Here is a 23157-nt window from a genome sequence, read left to right on the forward strand (position 1 = left end):
TATTTTTAGTAGAGACAGGGTTTCACCGTGTTAGCCAGGATGGTCTCGATCTCCTACCTCATGATTTGCCCACCTCGGCCTCCCAGAGTGCTGGGATTATAAGGCATGAGCCACTGTGCCCAGCCTAAAATCTGTTTTTAAGAGCTGGCCATTAAGATAGGTTACTGGTCAGTGTGGTGGCTTACGCTTGTAATTCCAACACTTTGAAATGCCAGGGTTGGAGGATCACTTGAGGCCAGAAGTTCAAGACCAGCTCGGGCAACCTAGGGAGACCCCCATCTCTACCATAAAAAAAATTACCGAGGTGTGGTGGTGCATGCCTCCGGACCCAGCTACTCAGGAGGCTGAGGTGGGAGGATCACTTCAGCCTGGTAGGTCAAGCATGTGGTTAGCCACAATTGCACCACCGCACTCCGGTCTGGGTGGCAGAGCAAGACCCTGCCTCAAAAAAAAAAAAAAAATTACTGTTCTTTGTTAAACTTAGTGTCACAGAAAATGTAGTTTAGAGGTAATTCTAACCATGTCCCTTTCTGCCTTAAAAGACAACATAGTAACTGGACTTGGTACCTCAGGCAAGACATGCATGAGTCTCAGTTGGCACCCAAAGTTTGTCAGAAGTTGGTTCAGTTTACTGAACAGTTTAATAACTGCTTCTCTTCACCTGTGGCTTTTCTTTTTTTTTCGCTCCAGCCCTATGGAAGCAAGAGTTCTTTGACTCCATCTCATTATACTCTAGCTTCAGCAAACCCGTTAAGATTGGGGCCAAAATTCTGGTCGCTGCTAGTACTCTGCAGAAATAATTGCCCCTGTATTTGCTACCCCAGAGCAGATAAAGAAAAAAATTCTCTTTTGGCCAGCGAACTTCCTTCTTGCTTGTTCAGTTTCCCAGTTATCACAGTGAAGTTCTGAGAAGGAAGCATATCTGCATCCTTTTCTCTGTTTTGCATCTGTTTTAAGAAAGACCAGGCCACCAGACTGTGGAAACTATCTTCTTCCTAATGAGGGTACTAGGAGCTTTTCTTAATACCTATGTGCAGCTGGGCATATCCGTGATACCTGTTTGTAGCCATTCTCCTGTTTCAGTTAATACCTTGGTAGCATTTTTTTTTTTTTTTTTTTTTTTTTTTTTTTGAGACGGAGTCTTGCTCTGTCACCCAGGCTGGAGTGCAGTGGCCGGATCTCGGCTCACTGCAAGCTCCGCCTCCTGGGTTCACGCCATTCTCCTGCCTCAGCCTCCCGAGTAGCTGGGACTACAGGCACCCGCCACCTCGCCCGGCTAGTTTTTTGTAATTTTTAGTAGAGACGGGGGTTTCACCGTGTTAGCCAGGATGGTCTCGATCTCCTGACCTCGTGATCCGCCCGTCTCGGCCTCCCAAAGTGCTGGGATTACAGGCTTGAGCCACCGCGCCCGGCTGCCTTGGTAGCATTTTTAAAATCTTCTACCTACTACTGATTTGTTTGATGCTCAGATACTTGTTTTCTCTAAATTCAACAAAAGTAATAATCCTAGTCTGACCATTCCAGGCAGATGAAAATAATTTAGGGCCTCTTGTGAACATGTCCAGGTGTTATATTTTACTTATCCCAGAAAAATAGAAGTCTGATTCCCCTAAAGCGCCCTGCCCTAGAGTAGGCCCCTGGTTGTCTCTAGACAAACTTAATTGATTTTCAGAAAGAGGAGCAGGAGAAGGGAAGAACCCTGATGCCAGACCCCTATCACTTTTAGTACGGTAGACTTCAAAGCACTTTTTGATGGCAGTGTTCAATCATACCAGGCTAAAAACTTGGTATATTGAAGAGAGCTGAGAGAATTTGAAGATTTTGAACCCTGACTCCTTTTCTGTTTAATTTTTTTTTTTTTTTAAATAGAGATGAGGTCTTGCTATGTTGCCCAGGCTGTGCTCAAATGATCCTCCTGCCTCGGCTTCCCAAAGTGCTGGGATTACAGGTGTGAGCCACTGTGCCTGGCCCGGACTCCTTCTTTTTGTGTAATCTTGAGCAGGTTTCTTTAAGTTTTTTATATGAAATGGAGCATTTCCTACCTTATTGACTTGTGAGGATTAAATGGAGAATGTATATAAAAATGTTTAGTAAGCTATAAAGTACTTCCTGTTTTTCCATTCATTCATTCAGTTCATATATTTTGAAGGCCTGCTCTGTGCTTGCTAGACAGTACGCCAGGCATTCAGAATGAGAGGAACGTGCCAGACATGGTCCCTGCCTCATGGAGCATATGGTTATTTGCTTGGTGTAGTCCAAATAAATAAGTAGTTTGATTAGTCCAAACTAGGCATATTTCTAAATGAGTGCAGGAAGAACCAGGCTATCCACTCACTACTTTCTGCCTTCCCAGCTGGCAGAGATGGAGGAGGAACTACGTTACGCACCCCTGTCTTTCCGTAACCCCATGATGTCTAAGCTTCGAAACTACCGGAAGGACCTTGCTAAACTCCATCGGGAGGTGAGAAGCACACCTTTGACAGCCACACCTGGAGGCCGAGGAGACATGAAATATGGCATATATGCTCTAGAGAATGAGCATATGGTAAGTTTTAGCTGTTGTTTTTTTTTTTCCTTAAGGGCCTATATTGTTAGGGTATTTCATGTTATCAATGTACACTAGATTCTTGTTTCATTTTTTTCACCCTTATCCTCTTTTTTGCATCCAGGTCCTGTTATCCCCTTGGTATCTGCTCTATTTAATGCAGGCCTTTTGAACCATATGCATATTTAGATTTCTTTTTATCCTTAATATAATACAGTCTTACAATTAAAAAAAAAACAGTGCTTTGTATGTACTAGTATATAAGTGTTACCTATTCTTATTATCTGGATTCTGTATTCTGACCCATTGATCTAATTTCTTTTCTCCTTGATCTTTTTTATTCTTTCATATAAATTTTAGAATCACTTTCTCAAGTATGCCTGGAAAATTCAGTTAGGTTTCTAATTTATCAGAATATTGTTACACAATCAATCCAAACTTTCCTTTACCTTAATGTCAAGATGGCCCAACAACTGAGATACAGTAACCAATGCAGGACGCTTCTCGAGAAGGAACTTTCTATCTTTTTATTCTGTGGTAATGGAAAGTGAGCCAGACTGCCTGTCTGGCTTTCAGGATTCTGATTTATAAAATTGGACTAATTGAACATCTGTATTCTGAAACCATCTAGAGCAGCTGGATTGTTAAAGGAATAAAACATCTGAAAGATTAAATATGCTGCATTTGGTCTGTCTTCCACAAACACAACACAAAGTAGAAATTCTCTGGCAAGTAGCATGGCAGAGAAATAGAAAGGGGCCCACCAGTCCAGACTGAACAGAGGTAGAAAGGCTCATACTCCAATTTTAAACAAATCCTGTTTCACGATGCATCCTGATTATAGTTTAAGAGACATTCAGAATGATATTGGCTTGACATGGCTGATGCCAAAACTAGACCGCATGAGAATGAAGTATTTAAAATTTTCAAATGGATGCACGAGGGATCACTACAGACTAGAAGCTGACAGAAGATCACTTAAAGGGAGACTGGAAAAAAAGGCAGGCAGGTGGAGCTGGTGAAAGTGGGAGTTGTAAAAGTGACTTTAGTCATGTTGCCAAAGTTGGGGAGGAAGTCCAAACAATTTTGCCTTAAAATTATGAGTTTCAGAAATTATTAAAACATAATTTAGGTATCTATACCTTCAGTAAAGTTATTGTTCCAAATCTGTCTGAAGTTCATTTATGTGATCTGATCTTTTCTTGGTCATTTTTTAGCCTACTCAGTTGAAAATCTGCATCTTTTATTTTGAAAACCTTTTTCCTTCTTCCTTTGTGCTAACCTAACTGATTTTATTTGAACCTCATTCAGTGGTTTCCTCATCTGCTGGTCTGTATGCCATTTATTAAGTCAAAATGCTACAGAGCGCCGGGCACGGTGGCTTATGCCTGTAATCCTAGCACTTTGGGAGGCCAAGGCCGGTGGATCACCTGAGGTCAGGAGTTCAAGACCAGCCTGGCCAACATGGTGAAACCCTGTCTCTACTGAAAACACAAAAATTAGCTGGGCGTGGTGGCAGCTGCCTGTAATCCCAGCTACTCGGGAGGCTGAGGCAGCAGAATTGCTTGTACTGAGGAGGCAGAGGCTGCAGTGAGCTGAGATCGTACCACTGTACTTTAGCCTGGGCGACAGAGCGAGACTCCGTCTCAAAAAAAAAAAGAAAAGGAAAAAAAGAAAATGCTTCTTGCTACTTCTGCTCTGGGAGCCAATCTTTTGGCTTCTTGGTCCTGCCAGTGATCACCTGCTCTGTAATAGGCCTCTGTGAGCTGGGTTCCTTTTGAGTGTGTGTGTGTGTGCGTGTGTGTGTGCACACGCGCGCTTTGAACAGCTAAGAACTTGGAGCTGCCTCCATTTCTGTCAGTGGTTGTTAATTCTGGCCTGACAAGGCTACTTTTGTCTTCATGCTGTCTGTGTTTAGGATTACAGGTGGAGTAAAACTTCGGTGGGGATTTAGAAAATTAGGGCAGTTGAGAAATTAGGGCAGATGGGGAAGCTTGCTCAAGCCCCAGATACTAATTTCCCTGAGACCAAATCACCCCCAGTGTGGCAGCCTCAAGGCTTTTTGTTTGACCTTAGGTGAAGTTCTTTTTGGGGCTCACCAAGAGGGTAACCACATACGTTTTTTCCAGAATGTGGTAGTGTCTCAGACTTCTACAAAATTTCTTTAGATGCTGAAAAGAAGAATTGTAGTCATCTAGGCAATACCACCCCGAACCTGCCTGATCTCAGAAGCTAAGCAAGTCAGGCCTGGTTAGTACTTGGATGGGAGACCACCTGGAAATACCAGGTGCTGGAGGCTTAAAACAAAGAACAGAATAGCTTGTTCATGGTCCTTCAGTCCTCAGTACCAGTCAAGTGGGAATCTTCAGTGAATTAACCTTTTTCTAGGGCTGCGGAGTTTAGTTGGTTTGCTCATAGCACTATCGAAGTTACAGGCTATATGCATTAATCAGGTAGCTCCCACATCTGGGCTGCCACCTTTCAGAAGTTGATAGTCCAGGAGACACATGAACCAGTTCAGATTCATCACAAACACAGGGAAAGTGCTCCAGTATTTTTAATCCATCTTTCCTTGCCTCATGTAAGTGTAAAAGACAGTGGAGTGGGGGTATTATGATCTATTGATTCATTTCAGGTTCTGCTTTAGTCTGTGACCTTGAAAAGAATCATTAGCTTCTTTGGTTCTGTCTTAAAAGGAATGAAAATTATTGCTCACTGTATTCTTTCTAACATGGGGAAGGTCATGAGGAATATGCTGGCAATGAATTTATAATGGAAAAAGTCTAACATTTCTCTTCCATACTCCTTTCAGAATCGGCTACAGTCTCAAAGGGCAATGCTTCTGCAAGGCACTGAAAGCCTGAACCGGGCCACCCAAAGTATTGAACGTTCTCATCGGATTGCCACGGAGACCGACCAGATTGGCTCAGAAATCATAGAAGAGCTGGGGGAACAACGAGACCAGTTAGAACGCACCAAGAGTAGAGTAAGTCTGGGCAGACAGGGAAAGGGGCAAGTATGGGGAAATTAGGGGGCCACTGCACCTGGAAACCATACTAAGACCAAAAGCTACAGCAGTTCTGTATTCAGGGAATAGTCTTTTTTAAGTTCTTATGCTTTTCTCAATTTTTATTTATTAATTTTTTAATTATTTATTTATTTTTGAGATAGCGTCTCACTGTGTCACCCAGACTGGAGTGCAGTGGCGTGATCTCCACTCACTGCAACCTCCACATCCTGGGTTCAAGCGATTCTCTTGCCTCAGCCTCCTGAATAGCTGGGATTGCAGGCATGTGCCACCATGCGTAGCTAATTTTTGTATTTTTAGTAGAGACGGGGTTTCGCCATGTTGGCCAGGCTGATCTCGAACTCCTAACCTCAGGTGATCCATCCGCTCTGGCCTCCCAAAGTGCTAGGATTACAGGCATGAGCCACTGTGCCTGGCCGCTTTGCTCAATTTTTAGTTTGCTTGGCCGAGAGATCTCCCTTAGAAGCAATTTTACCCCTAAGAATTAGACATCATTGGAAATTTTTGCTTCAGTGAAGGGAAAAAAAGATGGAAGAAACCTGATTTCTACACTTATAAGATTACAGAAATTAATAAGGATAAAGTGGCTGTATTCTCTCTTTGGCAAGAGAAATAATATGTCAAAAGGCACTTAAGGATTCAAAGCTTCCAATCTGAGATTTTAATTTTTCACACATCTAATAGAGTATTCTGCTATTCTTACAAAAACATCATCTACTTATACCCTGTCATTTAGAGCCAAGGCTATTTTCCAGATTTCGTAAAATAGTACCACAGTTTATAGATTTATAAATTATGCTTCAGTCCTGGACTCTAACCCTTTACTATTATCTAAGTAAAAGTAAGAAAAAAAAAAAAGTAATAGGGAATAAAGTCTCTAAGGATTATCCAGTAAGGTAAACTGGATCGTTGTGGAAAGAAAACAAATATTTAAACCAAATGATGACTATATCAGGGACCTCTAGTCTACTGTCACTCTGAGAGCCTCAGAAAAATAACTCATTTATTTTTTCCTTTCCATAAATGAGTTAACCTATGTAGGAATTTTTTAGTTTTTTAGAGACAGGGTCTTGCTCTGTCACCCAGGCTGGAGTGCAGCAGTGTAATTAGAACTTACTGTAGCTTCAAACTCCTGGGCTCAAGTGATCCTCATGTGTAGCTGGGACTACAGGCATGTGCTACTGTGCCTGGCTAATTGTTTTAATTTTTTGTGAAAACGGGGTTTCACTATGTTGCCAAAGTTGCTCTCGAACTCCTGGGCTCGAGCAATCATTCCACCTTGGCCTCCCAAAGCGCTAGGATTACAGGCATGAGCCACTGTGCCCGGCTGGAATTTTTAAATTAGTACAATTTGCCAATTGAATGCTGTATTCTTAATAGCAGAAGGCAAATCAATTTGAAAAACATACTGTGGCCAAGATTTGGACAGGAAAATACTAGCTTAGTGTGAAGATTTGAGTAGATTTTCTTAGTAGCTACAATTCTCCATTAAGTCAGAGTAGTGCCTGCCCTCTTCAGTGAAAATTCACAATAAAGTACTACATTCAAGGAAAGCTATGGAGAATGTAACTTGCTTTCAGATTGTGTGGGTTTTGGTTTTTGAACATACCAGGTAGATTGGTTGAATTTAAAAGCCCAGGAGGCCAGGCTCACACCTGTAATTTTAGCACTTTGGGAGGCTGAGGTGGGGGGATGGCTTGAGCCTAGGAGTTTGAAACCAGCCTGGGCAACATAGTGAGATCTCATCTCTACTAAAAATCAAAAAAAGTAGCAGGGTATGGTGGCATGCACCTGTGATCCCACCTTACTTGGGGACAGGTAGGGGTATTGCTTGAGCCTGGGAGGTCAAGGCTGTAGTGAGCTGCAATTGCAGCACTGCACTCCAGCCTGAGTGACGGAGCGAGACCCTGTTTCAAAGAAATAAAAGCCACGGAATGAGCTGAGAGGTCAGCTTACCAAGGCCACTGGGGAATGGGAACAGATGGCAGGTAGCCATCTGCTGGAGGTGAAATATCCTCCAGCTGTCCAGATTAGTAGCAGGCAGTTGAAAGTTACATGGAGGTTCTTTTCACAATTCAATGCAACTGTCTCTTAAGAGGGTAAAGAAAAAAGATAACCAGATCCCAAAAGTAGTAACCGGCCAGCCTACAAAAACAAATGCCAACTCAAGAGGCTGTCCTGGAATTTGGCTGATGAAATTCAAATCTTTAGTTGCTCTATAGTCACTGGCTATCCAGTCTGCTGGCTACACTTGAAGCCTTCCCTTTTGGAGTAGCCACGGTAGAAGATTAGCTCAGTCTCAGGAGTCCATTCCCAGTAGCAACCTAGGAAGATGATTCCTAAGCCTACTTAATGAGTACTAAAATATCTTGTCGTTTCCAGGTTCTTCTACTTACACTCGAAGGCCATCATTTAAATTGGCTTGATTTCTTGGAATTTTTCAATATATATTCCTTAATGCCTAGTGTTAATCTAGGGATATTCAGTTGTACAGAGTATACTTTTTAAAGAGGGAAATAATCACTATTTTCTCTTCTCAGCTGGTAAACACAAGTGAAAACTTGAGCAAAAGTCGAAAGATTCTCCGTTCAATGTCCAGAAAGTAAGTTTTATTAAAGTCATGAAATTTCTCTTAACTCAATGGCTTTCAACCAAAAAGCTTAAAATAGTGACTTACGAAGGTCCTAATAAAGCACCTCAGCAGCTGACGCATAGTCCCCATATACTCAGTACCACCCAACAGACCAGAATAAATACACTAAGGAATATGGTCTTGAATAATTAAATAGCTCAGGATAAAATCATTTGTTAAAAGTATATACTGCTTTGACTTGGAGCAGTGAAAAATTTCTCCACTGAAAAGATATTTAATCACAGCTAATGTTCTTTAGAGAAGGCAACACATGGGAATAACAGCTTCCTATTCCTTGAAATATATTTGTATAATCTCGGCCGGGCATGGTGGTTCACACCTGTAATCCCAGAACCTTGGGAGGCCGAAGCGGGCAGATCACAAGGTCAGGAGTTCAAGACCAGCCTGGCCAAGATGGTGAAACCCGTCTCTATTAAAAATACAAAAAAATTAGCTGGGCATGGGGACGGGCACCTGTAATCCCAGCTACTCAGGAGGCTGAGACAGAGAATTGCTTGAACCCAGGAGGCGGAGGTTGCAGTGAGCCAAGATGGCGCCACTGCACTCCAGCCTGGGGGACAAAGCGAGACTACGTCTCAAAAAAAGAAAAAAAAAAAAAGAAATATATTTGTAAAATCTTGATTAGAAAGCAGTTTTCACCTGCATAGTACTTGCTTTTGGCTCTGCTTGCCCTTCATGGGAGTCAGCTCCTTTTCTGGAAGTTCTGTCTTGTAGGGAAGAAGTAGACTTTTAAAAATAAAACCCTTGGGGAGTTGTCAGGGTTCGTGGGCAGTAACTGAGCCAAGATGCTGCAGAATCTGCTGGCACTGTCAGGTTGCCCAGAGGACCATGAGCGTTGCTTCACGCAGGCATTTTGAAAATAAAGGTCTAGAAAACACAAGCTGTTTCAGGAGAAGAACAGAATTCCAGTGCATCTAAAGGGTGGTGGAGCTGATGACCTTCTGTATAGAGCCACCGTGGTTCTCAATTAGTGAAACAGCATATGCCATGCATCAGCTGACTGTGGTTTCATTTCCCAAGAAACAGGATAGACTTCAGTCATCACAGCAGTGACTTGATTCAGTTTCATTCAGCTCTCTATGGACTCCTAGTCTGATAAATAACTAAGTCCTTCTTTGAGGATCAAAATTTGAATTGTACTAACTGCCACCAATAAAGTAGTCTTTATCAAAAATAAAAACCAAAATCGTTGAGTGCTAACAGACAAATCCAGGGCAGAAATATTGCCACTGAGGTTGAAGTTGGGGGTAAGAGGGTATTGTACGTGACCTTGGGCACAGGTGGCCTAGCATGAAACAAAACTACAACCCACTCATGGAACTAGCAGGAGGGGTGGGATTTTCCTACAGTGATAAATTCCTTGTGGAACAGGGAGAAACCTAGAGTGAACATGAGAACTAGAGGTTGGATTCTTCGTGTAAACAACAGATAGTAAAATTTTTAAGCTCCTATAGTAGCTTTATAACATATCCATTTGGGTTGATATAGTAACATTTTTAAGCTCCTATACTACCTTTATAACATATCCATTTGGGTTGATAGGAGAGCAAAGGGAAAAACAGGGCAGAAGGAAGAAGTTTCCAAGGGATTGAAAGGTATTACCCAGGCTTCTAGTTACTTATCCTAGGGCCGGACCCATCCTGAGCTGGATGTATATATGATTACTTTTTCTAGCTAACCCGTCTTTCTAGAAAAGCTATTTTTAAAGGAAGTAACTACCATTTGAACACATTTCAGAATCCATTTTTATGCTTTGGTTTTTATTGTCTCAGTTTAACATTTCTGTGAGGTAGACAGTATTATCCCTAAATGACAGCTAAAGAACCTTATGAGTATTTCCTGGTAAGTGGCTGTGTGATCAAACAAATAGCCTCAGAGTATCCAGCTGTGGTTCCAGGTCTAACCCCAAAATGTTTAGAAGGAAGGTTATCCAAACTTCTGACTACTCCCCACTTTGCTTCTCTTTGTAGAGTGACAACCAACAAGCTGCTGCTTTCCATTATCATCTTACTGGAGCTTGCCATCCTGGGAGGCCTGGTTTACTACAAATTCTTTCGCAGCCATTGAACTTCTATAGGGAAGGGTTTGTGGACCAGAACTTTGACCTTGTGAATGCATGATGTTAGGGATGTGGATGGAATAAGCATATTGCTGCTGTGGGCTAACAGTTCAGGGATGCACTGTGTAGCCAAACTGTGGGAGGAGGGAGGAAAGATGGAAAACCACTTAAATGTGAAGGAACAGCAACAAGACCAGTATGATATACCAAGGTAATAAATGCTGTTTATGACTTCTTTAAATTTACATAGTACTGTAGCATATTAATACCCTGTGAACTGCAAAAAGCCAAATACATTTACAGTAGTATTGGTCACCAAAATAGAGGGGAAACTTTACAATTGTGAGAATGTGTAAATGTTCTCATTAAGGCAGTATTGACCCAGACAACCATTTTGTATCTATCTGTCCCCTCAATGCCTCATAATTCTGGAATGCCCATTGTGAAACATGTCAGTGCACAGTATATCCTAAATTCTCACACGTGCTTGATTTTCTGATTCATCTGGTGAACTGGGAGTAGGAAGTTGGCCATAGACAATATGCCCTCCTTCTCTTGTCTGACCAAAACTTGAAGCAATCACATCCACTGCCAGGTTAGCTGTAGTCTTCGCCTCTTCCTCTGAGGTGGCCAACTGAGGATTGACTTCAACAAGATCCAGTGCTGACAGCAACCCTGGAGGAACAAAGTGTGACAAAACCTCAAATTCCCTTGCTACTACTCTCAGTGAGGGTCATCCCACTGGGACAGGGAGAACAAGCCAAGGTAAAAACAAGAGTCCGTTTTGTAGTAGAAAATACCTATTTTCAGGAAGCCCCTTGCACCTCATCCTCTTGGCCGTGAATTTAAGTTAAAACACTGTTATGCTACAGTAGATTAAAAGAAACCTTTAAGATAACGAAATAAACCATCTTTGTTCAACTAACATAATAGGCATAATTGTCAGGCCTTCGGAAAAGGAAAAGGCTTGGTGTTGGGTGGGGGAGGTTTTCATCCTGCTTGTTGGCAAAATGTATGCCATCTCCAGTATGACTAGGAACCTTCCAGATGCCTGCCTGGAAATGAATCAAGTATGAAGGCAGAGGAAATCTCCCACTTTGACTAGCTAAACTCCATTCCCACTTTTGAACTCTAATGTGTTATCTGTATCTGTTAGAGCACCACACCATATGCCCTGAAATGTAGTTATTACTGCAAGCCTCATTCTCATCCCTGCAGGCCTGAGCTCTGGAGGCAGGTTCCACATCTAACACATCTTTTGTCTCCCAGCAGACTGACCCAGTATCTTGTACTTGATCAAGAGAAGATTCAGCCATATGTTAGTTATTTTATTTGGACTCCAGTTACCTTCTGTTAAGGTTTGAGAACTTCTGTCAAAGTTCTCAGTATTGTTCCTTTGGCCTGGAGCAAGTGGAAGGGAAGCTTAAACCAGAAGAACCTATCCAGACCTGCTAACATGCTCACCCTTCTAAATGCCTCATTGCTCTGTAGAAATTAACTTTTTAGTTGGTTATTCTGGATGAAGCATGATCTGAACAAGCTAGTATTCAGGAATACAAGTATCTGAGAATATTTAGGGTGGCCATAAAGTCTGGAAACACAGGCGAATGTACCTAATGGTTTATTGATATTACACTATAGTACATGATGTGCTCAATGCCATATGTCCATTCAGCATCTTCCCTTATTAGCAATGTGTAGTTGAGTGTATGGTGCCAAACTGCAACCAACAGGTGTATTACTGTAGCATTTCCATCATTTCCTGCACATGGACCTGTGTTCCTGATTTGTCTCTTGATTTCTACTGACTAAACCTGCACCTTTAGCATATCCCAGAAGTGGTAATCAAGGTTTGTAGTATTAGAAATACATACATGACTTATGTTTCCAGACTATTGCCACCCTTTAAATGAAGCAAACTGCTTTAGGTATCTAGTTGACAGCATTATAACAGTGCAGTGGCACAGTCATGGTTCACTGCAGACTCAACCTCCCAAGTAGTTGGGACACCTGGCTAATTTTTTGTAGAAACAGGGTCTCACTATGTTGCCCAGGCTGGTCTTGAACCCCTGGGGTCAAGTAATCCTCCTGCCTTGGCCTCCCAGAGTACTGGGATTATAGGTATGAACCATTGTGCCTAGCCCCATGAGTGTCTTTTGGAGTAAAATATTGTAGCATGGGAACAAAGAAACAAGCCATGGCCGCTGCCACGTATAAGTGCTAGAGGTTATAACCCCTGCTCTAAAGTGGTGTTTTTAGGAAGCAAAGCAGAGAATTGAACTCCCAGGTTCTCTGACCAATAACCTAAGGACCACTGGCAACATCTAAGATTGCAGATCTGAGAATCAGATACTACCTGCCTTTCTATACTGCCTAAGGTTCTAGCAGGCTGTGGCACTAAGGAGACCATTTCTCAATGTCAGTTTCTATCCCATCTAGTCAATGGTTCTCTATAGCCCCGAACCTTTCAATCTGGGGTCTCTATCCATAGCGTAGTTCCATCAGATGGTTACTGAAGCAGTATGATTTGGTAGTTCTTTAAATTTTGGAATGAAAGGTCATTTGAAGTAGCTTTAAAACCAGAAGCTTTCTGACAGAAATGGAAACTGTTTGCAAACAAGTATGAGTTTTGGAAAAGTAGCCAGTCTTGTAGCCAGTCTTGATAACGTAGAATTCATCTTAGTACTCTTTCCATCAGTCATTCTCATCTAACTGTATCCCCCTTATTGGAGATCCTATCAGGCTCTAGTACAAGACCTACCCTACATAAAGGACCCAAGATATTGTCCAATTTGCAGATTTCTTCAAGAGATCAGCTTTAACTCCAAATTCACAACTCCCAATGAACCAACCTCTTAGAGTGCAATTTACAGTCTTGGTCTTGCCTTCTTATCTTAATCTGTCTTTAGATAACTCAGACACAAAGAACTGCATCAGTTTGACAATTTATTCTGGTATTTAATGTTTAAATTATTAACAATTAAACAATTTTTTACTCATTATTACCTTAGTGTAATTTGGCAAGAGCCATGTCCAAGCATGACTCTAAAGTAGTCCTTTTTATTAGCATGGCCATATAATTTTTAGCTACAAAAGTTCAAGCAAAAACAAACTCTGCAATGATGTGGAATATCAGAAAAGATCCTTTGCAGGCAAGAGACTCCAGCATATTTACCTATTTTGTTAACAGGCTGCAGACCTGGTTGCTACATACCTGTATTGTGTATTTCCTCAGCAATATACATGCCTTCTCGATAGGTTAGTCCCCCTACAACAGGAGTTCCTGTGGCTGGAGCCAGTGTAGGGTCAAATGCATCAATATCAAAACTCAGATGGATTGGTCTTTGTCTCCTAGAAAGGAAGAGAATAAAATAATACTTAACTGGTTGTGCTTAGACACTCATCCTTCTCATGGTTGCAACTCCTTGATTTTGTTGCTATTAGTCCTGGTAGTTTGTTAATAAAGCTATTAATACATTTCCAGGCTTTCTATTCTTGGAAGTTACTGAGATTGGCAATATTAACTTCCTACCTACCACTTCATGATACTGCCATTTGTTCTGCATGCCTCAGACAGACTAACTCTCATGTATGTTTCTGCCTTACCCTGGGTATTAGAACTTCTTACACTAATAACTGTCAATAGAGGGATTTCTTCATTTCTAGATGAGATTGGGCTCTGATACAGTCTAATTTAAATTGGCTTGATGTAGGTTATGGCTGCTGTTATTCTCTGAACCTAACAGCAGCTGAAGTAAACTCTAATTTTAGGTCTGCAGTTTTAATATCTTCCATTTCTAACTTCATTATAGCCCCAGTATCCAAAGGCTGAAGCTAACAACTAAGTTTCTTAACAGCTTACGAAATGACATGCTACCAGATAACAGTTCTGACATTAATCACCCAGAAGTAAATAGTTGGTATTGGGAAAATGCTCTTAAAACTACTGTTTGATTAGTATTCATCTGCCATCTTTCTACACTGCCAAGATTTGCTTAACATAAAACTCATATGAAACAGTCGTGAGACTGGGAAGAATGGGACAGTTGAAACAATAAATGCTTGTCATCTCAGAAGATAAGCATTAAAGATGGAGATCAAGAAAAATTCCTGAGACAGAAGATCTAGGCAATGATTTAGAGGAAGCCTCCTCCCAAAAACCCCAGAGGAAGAATATGACCTGTGTTTCATATTTTACCTTTCTGAACTATTTAAAATTATGTGTATGTTTTTGCTTTTTATTTTAAAAGTAAAGCTGCTGTCCTCAAGAAACAGGCTAAAGTGTGTTGCCCACTGGGGGTTTGCCCTGACATCAGTTACAGTTACTTACTTGCCAATCAGCAGATCAAATGTTTGTTCCATGACCTTCTGGATACCAAGTCGATCAATATCTCTCATGGAAAAATACTGGATATCATAGTTCTTTAAAATAAAACTGTGATGAGATATAAAGGAAGGAGTCCTTAGTTTAAAGAGCATTTTTAATAAATGCATATTTGGGGGAGGGGGTGGGTTTGTGGTAGTGACCTACAATAGACCAAGTCGAGCATCAGCCTTTCAAATGGAACATAATTGGCTAGGACGGGCCCTAAACTTCAGCCAAATGCATCAACTTACTGTTCAGGAGGGTCCACGTCTCTTAGACCAATATACACAATACTTGAGGAAGAGATACAAGGTTTGATCCAGGAAAATCCTGGTAGTTGTGGTACCTATGAAAGGGAGGAATGGACAGGATTAATCAAGAATTCTTGGTCTCACCAAGATCATCACCATGTGCCTCCTGGGTATGCAATCTACTTTCTTCTGCCACCCACAGGGTAAGTTTAGAGCAACACAGGACACACTCCTCGGGGAAGGAGAAGTGATGCAAGGTGGAAATGTTTCAGAAGGGCAGCTGAGGAACAGTAGTGCTTTCTCACGAAGAATAAAATCTCTAAGGTTGTCTTGGTTTCTCATTAACTTACCTAGTAGCAGGAATACTGCTGATTAGCCCTTTTCTATCCCATTGCACATTACTGACTTATTTACAGATTGGTTCTTGAAGCATAACCTGGTTGCCATCTCAAGTTGGCCAACAGCCGACACAGGACTTCTGCCCAATGAATAATCTTTGTAGTGTCCTGGTTTGACTTGGTCTCTCACTGAGGGGAGGGATATACAGAGTCTAGTCTATGCCTAACAGGGACTCCCATAGCTTCTGAGCTGCTCAGGAAAATGTTACCCAGAGGTCATCATGGTTTTATTTGTCTTCTAGATCAGTGTGTCTGAGAATATGGCCTGGGAGCCTCTAACCAAGAAGTCCTCAGGCTGTGGGTATACCAGTTGCTATAGTTACTATCCCTCCTTGCTTTCTTACAAGGTTATGAGCCCCCCCCCAAAGAACAGGGACCATGTCCTAGTCTTTATACGCCTAGCATCTGGCAGACTGCCTGGTCCATAATAGTGATGAACAAATGAAGGAGTGGTAATCCACACTCAACCCCACCCTTCACCACAATCTTACTGAACTAGACCAACCCCAACAAAACCCTGCAAGCATTCACCTTTCTTTTCATTTCAGCCCACTGACCTTGTCCTGTAGTTCTCTGAGGAGAAATGAAACTGGCTGTCCATGGAGATTTCCTGATGAAGTGGTAAGGGGTGTGTTGATGTCAGCATGGGCATCAACCCAGACAACGCAAAGGTCTGGGCAGTGTCGGGCATGGCCGCTAATGGTACCAATTGCCAGGCTGCAAAGAACAAATATAATCTTGAAGGCCCTCTGCTTGGCAAACATGACCAATAACAAATGTCCTCAGCCAAAACAACTTATACTCTCTCCACAGGGCAAAGCCAGGGCCTAGACGGAGGCTGGGTTTGGGTGAAGCAAGACCTGTAGTTGTAGTTCCCAAAGATTAACCTTGAGTGATTTAGACAGGAAGAAATATAAAGCCCTAGAGATTCCAAGCTGGTGACTGGCTACCCTGCAGTGTGACAGATGTCACTGCTGTCCGCAAATCCACGTAATTTCATCCATTAGCCCTGGCTCAAAAAAGTACCTCAAATATTTGTTCAATGAATGAAATCAAGTTAAGCCAGACAAGATGGTGTACACCTGTAATCCTAGCTACTCAGAGAGCTGAGGTGAGAGGATCACATGAGCCCAGGAGTTCAAGATTAGCCTGGGCAACATAGTGACACCGTGTCTCCAAAAGTGAAAAAAAAGAAAATAAATCTTGGTAAATGATATGGTCTATAGGTAACAACTCACCAAACTCTGAAAGAAAAGCTCTTGGAGACATTAACAGGGTAAACCAATTAAATACCTCATTTAGACCACTAAATCTACCTGCTTGCTAAGTAAAAAATCACTAAGTAAAAAGGTTTATTGCATGTTACTTTATATATATTAGCATGGCATTCAATTTTTTTTTTTTTTTTTTTGAGACAGAATCTCGCTGTGTTGCCCAGGCTGGAGTGCAGTGGCGCAATCTCATCTCACTACAACCTCCACCTCCTGGGTTCAAGCTATTTTCCTGCCTCAGCCTCCCGAGTAACTGGGATTACAGGCACATGCCACCACACCTGGCTAATTTTTTGTATTTTTAGTAGAGATGGGGTTTCAACATGTTGGCCAGGCTGGTCTTGAACTCTTGGCCTCAAGTGATCCACCCAGCTCAGCCTCCCAAAGTGCTAGGATTACAGGCTTGAGCTACCATGCCCGGCCTCAAATATTCTTAAAAGTGTTTTTCTGTTTTTGCTTTTCCTTGTCCTTGGGCTCTGCTTAAATTAGCCAACTGTCCTGTCTCAATTCTAAGAATACACCTGATGAAATAAATGTGGGAGAGCTTCCCAGTAACCAAGGAATTTGACATACATGGGAAATGCAGCTTAAGCATCTTAGGACTTCAACCATCCTTGGTCAATATAGCATGAGACAACTATTCTAGGCTCCATGTCCCACACTGGTTGGGTCTTTTGAGGAATAGCATGGTCTAGTGAAAAGGCAGTGGATTAAGTCAGAATACTAGAGTTTTAGTCCAGGAAGAGCTGTGTGACTGAAAACAAAGCATCTAATTTCTTCAGACTTCAGTTTCCTTTTCTATGAGATAGGGATAATAATAATACTTGACCTGTGTAAATCAGAGTTGCTTTGATGATTAAGGTAGTAATATATGTTATACCACATAAAAGGAGCAGTGACCTAAAAATGCCTCTTCTTGAAAATGTTCAACAGCTGTTCAAGTTATGCACTTATCCCTTCCTCTCTAGAATTTCAGATTGCCTAGGTTTTAACATTGAGCCGGTAATCAGTAACATGGCTGCAATACAGATAGCCACCAGAAAAGAAAACAAGATCTCTGGTAATCACATTGATCAGGGGTCCCCAAACAGTGAGACTTGACCAGAAGTCAGATGAGAAGACAGACTAAATTTCCAGAGACCACACTGAGAAAGGAGGCAGGAGACTTGCCCACTGGTTACTTTAATTGAATGGCCTTGTCATCTCAGTAGAGAACCGGGGTGTGACCATTTTCTTCAACCTGAGTCTTTTTTTTTTTTTTCCTCCCAAGGAGGAATCTACCTGCTTCACCAGATGTAACAAAGATTTCATTTCTGTTCAGTGATCTGAAAAGCTCTCTCAGCACCTCAGGGAAAATAATCACCAGAAGAGTCACACTGGATTTGAATTCCAGCTCTATTTCCTGGTTCTAGACCTTGCATAAGTTTTCTTTCTTTCTTATTTGTTTATTTTTAAGAGAACTGATCTCACTGTGTTGCCCAGACTGGCCTCAAACTCCTGGGCTCAAGCGATCCTCCCACCTCAGCCTCCTGAGTAGCTGGGCCTGCAGGCATGCACCACTGTGCCCATCTTGGATAAGTTCTCATATGTCTGTCCCTACGTGCTTCCAGCAGTAAATGATAAAACCATATCTACCACATAGCATTGTTAGCAGGATGAACTGAGAATATGTATGGAGTGCTCAATACTCCTAGTACTTCAGTGCCTTTTTCCTACCAAAGACCTTCATTGCTTAGTTCAAATCACATTCCCTTGTGAAATCTATTTTAGTCCAGATTGATCTCTTTCTCCTTTGAAATTCTGTAGAATTCAATATTGTTGTTTTATTCCATGTATATTTATTTCATCTAGGCCTTAATATATCACAAATTTCCTACAATCTGTAGCACTGCTGAGAAAATATCAGAACAGTGCTCAATCAAGTACATGCTGATTCAGGAGGAGACAGGATCAAAGGACTGACTGCATGAGTCACTAGGGTGCATATTGTGGAGGCAGAAAATGTATGCATGGCTGGGCACAATGGCTCACGCCTGTAATCCCAGCACTTTGGAAGGCCTTGGTGGAAGGATCGCTTGAGCTCAGGAGTTCAAGACCAGTCTGGGCAACATGGCCAAACCCCCTCTCCACAAGAAATACAAAAATGAGCCAGGCATGGTGGTGTGCACCTGTAGTCCCAGCTACTTGGGAGGCTGAGGTAGGAAGATGACTTGAGCCCAGGAGGTGGAGGTTTGCAGTGAGCCAAGATCATGCCACTGTACTCCAGCCTGGGAGACAGAGCCAGACCCTGTCTCAAAAAGAAAGAAAGAAAGAAAGAAAATGTAGTAACATGCCAAAGGGGATTTCTAACAGTTCTGTTAGCAGAAATGCTAACAAAAACTCTCAAATTCAGCCATCAATGGACCTTTCTGATTCTCCAAAGTCAAAAGATAGTGTCTCAAGAAAGCTTCCCAGGAGACAAACATGTAACACAGGGCCTAGGAACCTTGCCTAGGCACGTGAACCTCTGAACTTGCTGTGTCTGAATGTACATGTTCTTACTATACAATGTGTCATACAAAGAAAGCCACAGTGCCCCTTCAGCAGCTCAGGCTCTTAGGCGTTTAAATGCTGTTTATTTTAATATCTACCCTAAAAATTCTGTAGAGTATTTTTCTCCAGATAAGGAAACAGGTAAAGAAGCTAAATGATGAGCCCAAAGCACCATGTAATCCAGCTCCTCACCACCCCTGGCTCCCGGCTTACCTGTGGTCTCCTCCCAGTGTGACACAGCTGTAGCCATCTGACACAGCTCTGCTAACCACCTCAGACAGTTCCTGGTTGGCAAGACCCACTGAGCGCGGATTCACTATCAGGTTGTTGTAGAGATCATCTTTGGGGACTGGAGTAAAACTCAAATCTCCAAAGTCTTTTAGGTGGCAGCCTGGAAACAAATGAGGGATGGCAAGATGTATTTGTGCTATCTCCAACTCTTACTAGCCTGGGCCACAATGATAATATGTGACAAAGTACACATCATAATCATTTTGTCACAGCAAAATTTAAAATGTCAAATGATTGTGGGAAGATTATCTTGATCCTATTATGAATAGTTTTGCAGATGTTGGAAACTGGAACTAAGAGATGTCAATTGACTTAACCCAACAATAAAAAAATGGTTAAGAGTTAGACCTCAGATATCCCAGAGTGATAGAGAAGTAAAATATCAAAAAGAACCAACAATTTTAAAGAAAATTAAGAACCAACAATTTTAAAGGAAATTAAGTACTATTAATTTAGCAAAAATACACAGAGATTCTCATTTTTTTTTTTAACTTTCTTTTTGTAGAAGTGAGGTCTTGCTATGTTACCCAAGCTGGTCTCGAACTTCTGACCTCAACTGATCCTCCCACCTCGAACTGCCAAAGTGCTGGGATTATGGGCATGAGCCACCATGCCTGGCCAAGAAATTAACATTTTGTAATATATTATAAATGAAAAGCCAATCTGAAACATCCTAAAAGAAATATCTAACATTTATTGATTATTTCCAAGATCTCAGGCATTGTTCTAACTGCTCAACATATATTCTTATTTAAGACTCAGAACAATTCTGTGAGGCAACTAAAATGTGCTTATTCTGTGGATGAGGAAACTGAAGCCAAAGAGAAGTAACCACCCAAGTTACACAGCTGTTAAGTGCCAGAATCAGGATCCGAATGTAGGCCATCTGGCTCCAGAGTTTGTACAGGTTGAGTACCCGTTATCCAAAGGCTTGGGACCAGAAGTGTTTTAGACTTTTTGTTTTATTTTTTCAGATTTTGGAATATTTGCATTATGTATATTGAGAAATCTTAGGGATGGAACTCAAGTCTAAACACAAAACTTGGGTTTCATATACACTTTATACACATAACCTGAAGGTAATTTTATATAATATCTTAAATCATTTTGTGCATGAAACAAAGTTTGTGCACACTGAACCATCAGAAAACAAAGGTGTCACTATCACAGCCACCCATGTGGACAATCTGATTGTTTGGCATCACCATCTTCCTGACTGTGAATTTATATGCTACTGATAGGCAGTAATTTTCTTGCTTTTTCACACATAGGTACTTAACAGCAGAAAATATGACATACCATTAATACAGTGTGTTCAGGGTAACTTGTAATGTCATATTGGTGCTCAAAAAGTCTCAGATTTTGGAAGACTTCCGATTTTGGATTTCTGTATTAGGGATGCTCAACCTCTATCCTTTACTATGCAATTTGTCTCCTAAGGAATTCCTCATGAGTCCAGCACTTTTAAGAACTAGTGCTATATTCTCACAGCTTTGAATATTTTCCCACCTAAGTTGGATGCTACATTTAGGGTGAGAACTAAATAATCTGACTCCATCAAACAGGGATCTGAACTGTCAGAGAACAGAACATTGACATAGATTGTATTCTTAGGGTCCCGGTATTGGGGAAGGGGCAGTAACAAGGTAGACATGGCATATCTTAATATTGGCAGAGATTTGTGTTAAAGGTTTGGATTAAGAGCAGCATAGACTCATCATGAATTTAAATTATAATATTGAGCTTTACCTCTTGAACCCAAACTCGATCCAAAGCCAAAATTCTGAGGAAATATAAAAATAAAAAATGACCGTAACAAAAACCCATGAGGCCAACCAAGGAATTGCTACCAAGAGATATTGGAAACAAGACAGAAAACTTTATTCTATTCTTTTTTTCCTCTCCAGCCCTTGTGTCACCCAGACCTATTCTTAAAGGTAAGATACACCTACAGCAAGAATTCTGTATTTATCTTTTGGCCATTACACTTTAAGGAATAGTCGTATAAAAGGCCCTGACCTGGAGAAGATCCAGACAACTAGATAAAAAGGTAGCGGGGGCAGGGGTAGGAGGAGAAAAATATGACAACAGGCCAAAGACATTGTGAACCAAGAGAAAAATGTGAACCAAATAAAACATCTATAAAAATCTTTTATTAAAAAAAAGACAAAAAGGTATGAGTAAAGTCATTATGGACTTCACCAAATCTCAAAATATGGAGAAGATACTTTAGACTTAAGAGAATGAAAGTTTTAATTAACCTTCAAGTCAATATCAAGTCTTTACTCTGTTGACAACTCAATCCTGGACTGCACAGACTTTTTGTTTTGTTTTGTTTTTGAGACAGGGTCTTGCACTGTTACCCAGGCTGGAGTGCAGTGGCACAATCTTGGCTCACTGCAACCTCCACCTCCCGGGTTCAAGCAATTCTCCTGCCTCAGCCTCCTGAGTAGCTGGGATTACAGGTGTGTGCCACCATGCCCGGTAAATTTGTTTTTGTATTTTTAGTAGAGACAGGGTTTTGCCATGTTGGCCAGACTGGTCTCGAACTTCTGACCTCAAGTGATCCGCCTGCCTCAGCCTTCCAAAGTGCTGGGATTACAGGCATGAGCCACCACGCCCAGCCTACTGCACAGATCTTGGACAATTCCTGGATGTTTCTACTTTCACCTCCATGTTTATCTCAGCACTCTCCTTAAATCACATCAACCATTAGGTTCTTATTAGATGTAAGACACCAGGGTATGCCTGCTGATTTATAGTATTAGGTGTACAATTATAACAGATTTATACTCTTTATAAATTTATATTTTGGTCATTGCACTTTAAGGAATAGTCATATAAAAGGCCCCAAACTGGAGTTAAATAATATTAACTAACTTTTCAGAACTATTTGCCAAGTGCTTTCATTCAATCCTCATATGACCAAGAAGAAATACAGGGGAATTAAAGTGCTCAATCCAGTGGATATGTCACAGAACTTGGGGACTACCCAAGTCCAATCATGCAAACCAGGATGTAGACTCAGATAAACGTGAGAGAAAACAGTACTCACTTGTATTAGAAAAAAGCTGCACAAAGCCTAAAAAATGAACCTAAAGAGAATTTGGCAATCTTACAGCAATATTCCCCAGGAAGAGAGATTGAATTTCATAGGATTTTGGTCGCTAATTCAGGCCATCACTCTGCTCTCATTACAGGTGCTAGAAGGGTACTAACTTCTGTCGGGGGTTCATCAGATTAATTCCCAACCTGGGTAGTGGATTCTGTCAACATTGTCCAACTCCATTTACTCCGATGCCATCTCACCAAACAGCCTTCTGGCTATTCAGTTGGTTTCCTACATGCCTTAATATGGGCAAGAGCTTCTAGACAGTGGACGCTGGAAGGACTACTGCTTCACATAATTATGCATGGGCACTTAGGTTGATCCAGCACCATTAGCATGAGTCTGTGGGTCTGAAAGCCCGATGAGCTATGCACTCAGCAACCTTGTGTTTCTGCATCCACAAAGCTAAGGGCCAGCCCCCTCTAAAGGAATTAATACCTTGAAAGGCCCTGCCTGAGTGGCCTACCTTCCTGCTCCCAACTCTGCTCTTTTTTTGCCCCCCTAGAATATTCAGGAAGAACCAACTCTGCTCTATAATCTGCACAGTTTCAGTGCCACGTAAGGACTTGTGACAATGAGTCCTAAAGGAGTCAAAGGAAGTTCACTGAGGATCAGGGGCGTCAAAGAAGAACTCCTATGACAAATAATTTGTAC

At 41.5% G+C, this 23157-nt stretch overlaps 2 protein-coding genes across 3 annotated transcripts in view; one reads left to right on the forward strand and one right to left on the reverse strand.

The window, feature by feature from the left end:
* The window catches only part of VTI1B (vesicle transport through interaction with t-SNAREs 1B), a 28159-nt gene extending 13602 nt beyond the window's left edge, over positions 1 to 14557 (forward strand). Inside the window, exons 3-6 of one of the 2 annotated variants that reach the window (XM_003901953.4) lie at positions 2354 to 2545; positions 5358 to 5531; positions 8114 to 8175; positions 10197 to 14557. In XM_003901953.4, the coding sequence (XP_003902002.1) occupies positions 2354 to 2545; positions 5358 to 5531; positions 8114 to 8175; positions 10197 to 10293 (525 nt within the window). In that variant the 3' untranslated portion in view covers positions 10294 to 14557. The remainder of the gene's footprint in view (positions 1 to 2353; positions 2546 to 5357; positions 5532 to 8113; positions 8176 to 10196) is intronic. The other variant, XM_021941903.2, reaches the window with a different exon arrangement.
* Positions 9966 to 23157, reverse strand: part of ARG2 (arginase 2) — a 34372-nt gene continuing 21180 nt past the window's right edge. Inside the window, exons 3-8 of the mRNA XM_003901954.5 lie at positions 19317 to 19494; positions 15858 to 16017; positions 14903 to 14997; positions 14616 to 14720; positions 13500 to 13636; positions 9966 to 10960 (exon numbers count right to left, since the gene is read on the reverse strand). Coding sequence (XP_003902003.2) covers positions 10755 to 10960; positions 13500 to 13636; positions 14616 to 14720; positions 14903 to 14997; positions 15858 to 16017; positions 19317 to 19494 — 881 coding nt within the window. The 3' untranslated portion in view covers positions 9966 to 10754. The remainder of the gene's footprint in view (positions 10961 to 13499; positions 13637 to 14615; positions 14721 to 14902; positions 14998 to 15857; positions 16018 to 19316; positions 19495 to 23157) is intronic.

This window comes from Papio anubis, chromosome 7, assembly GCF_008728515.1.
Source record: "Papio anubis isolate 15944 chromosome 7, Panubis1.0, whole genome shotgun sequence".
In the NCBI taxonomy this organism is placed as follows: domain Eukaryota; kingdom Metazoa; phylum Chordata; class Mammalia; order Primates; family Cercopithecidae; genus Papio; species Papio anubis.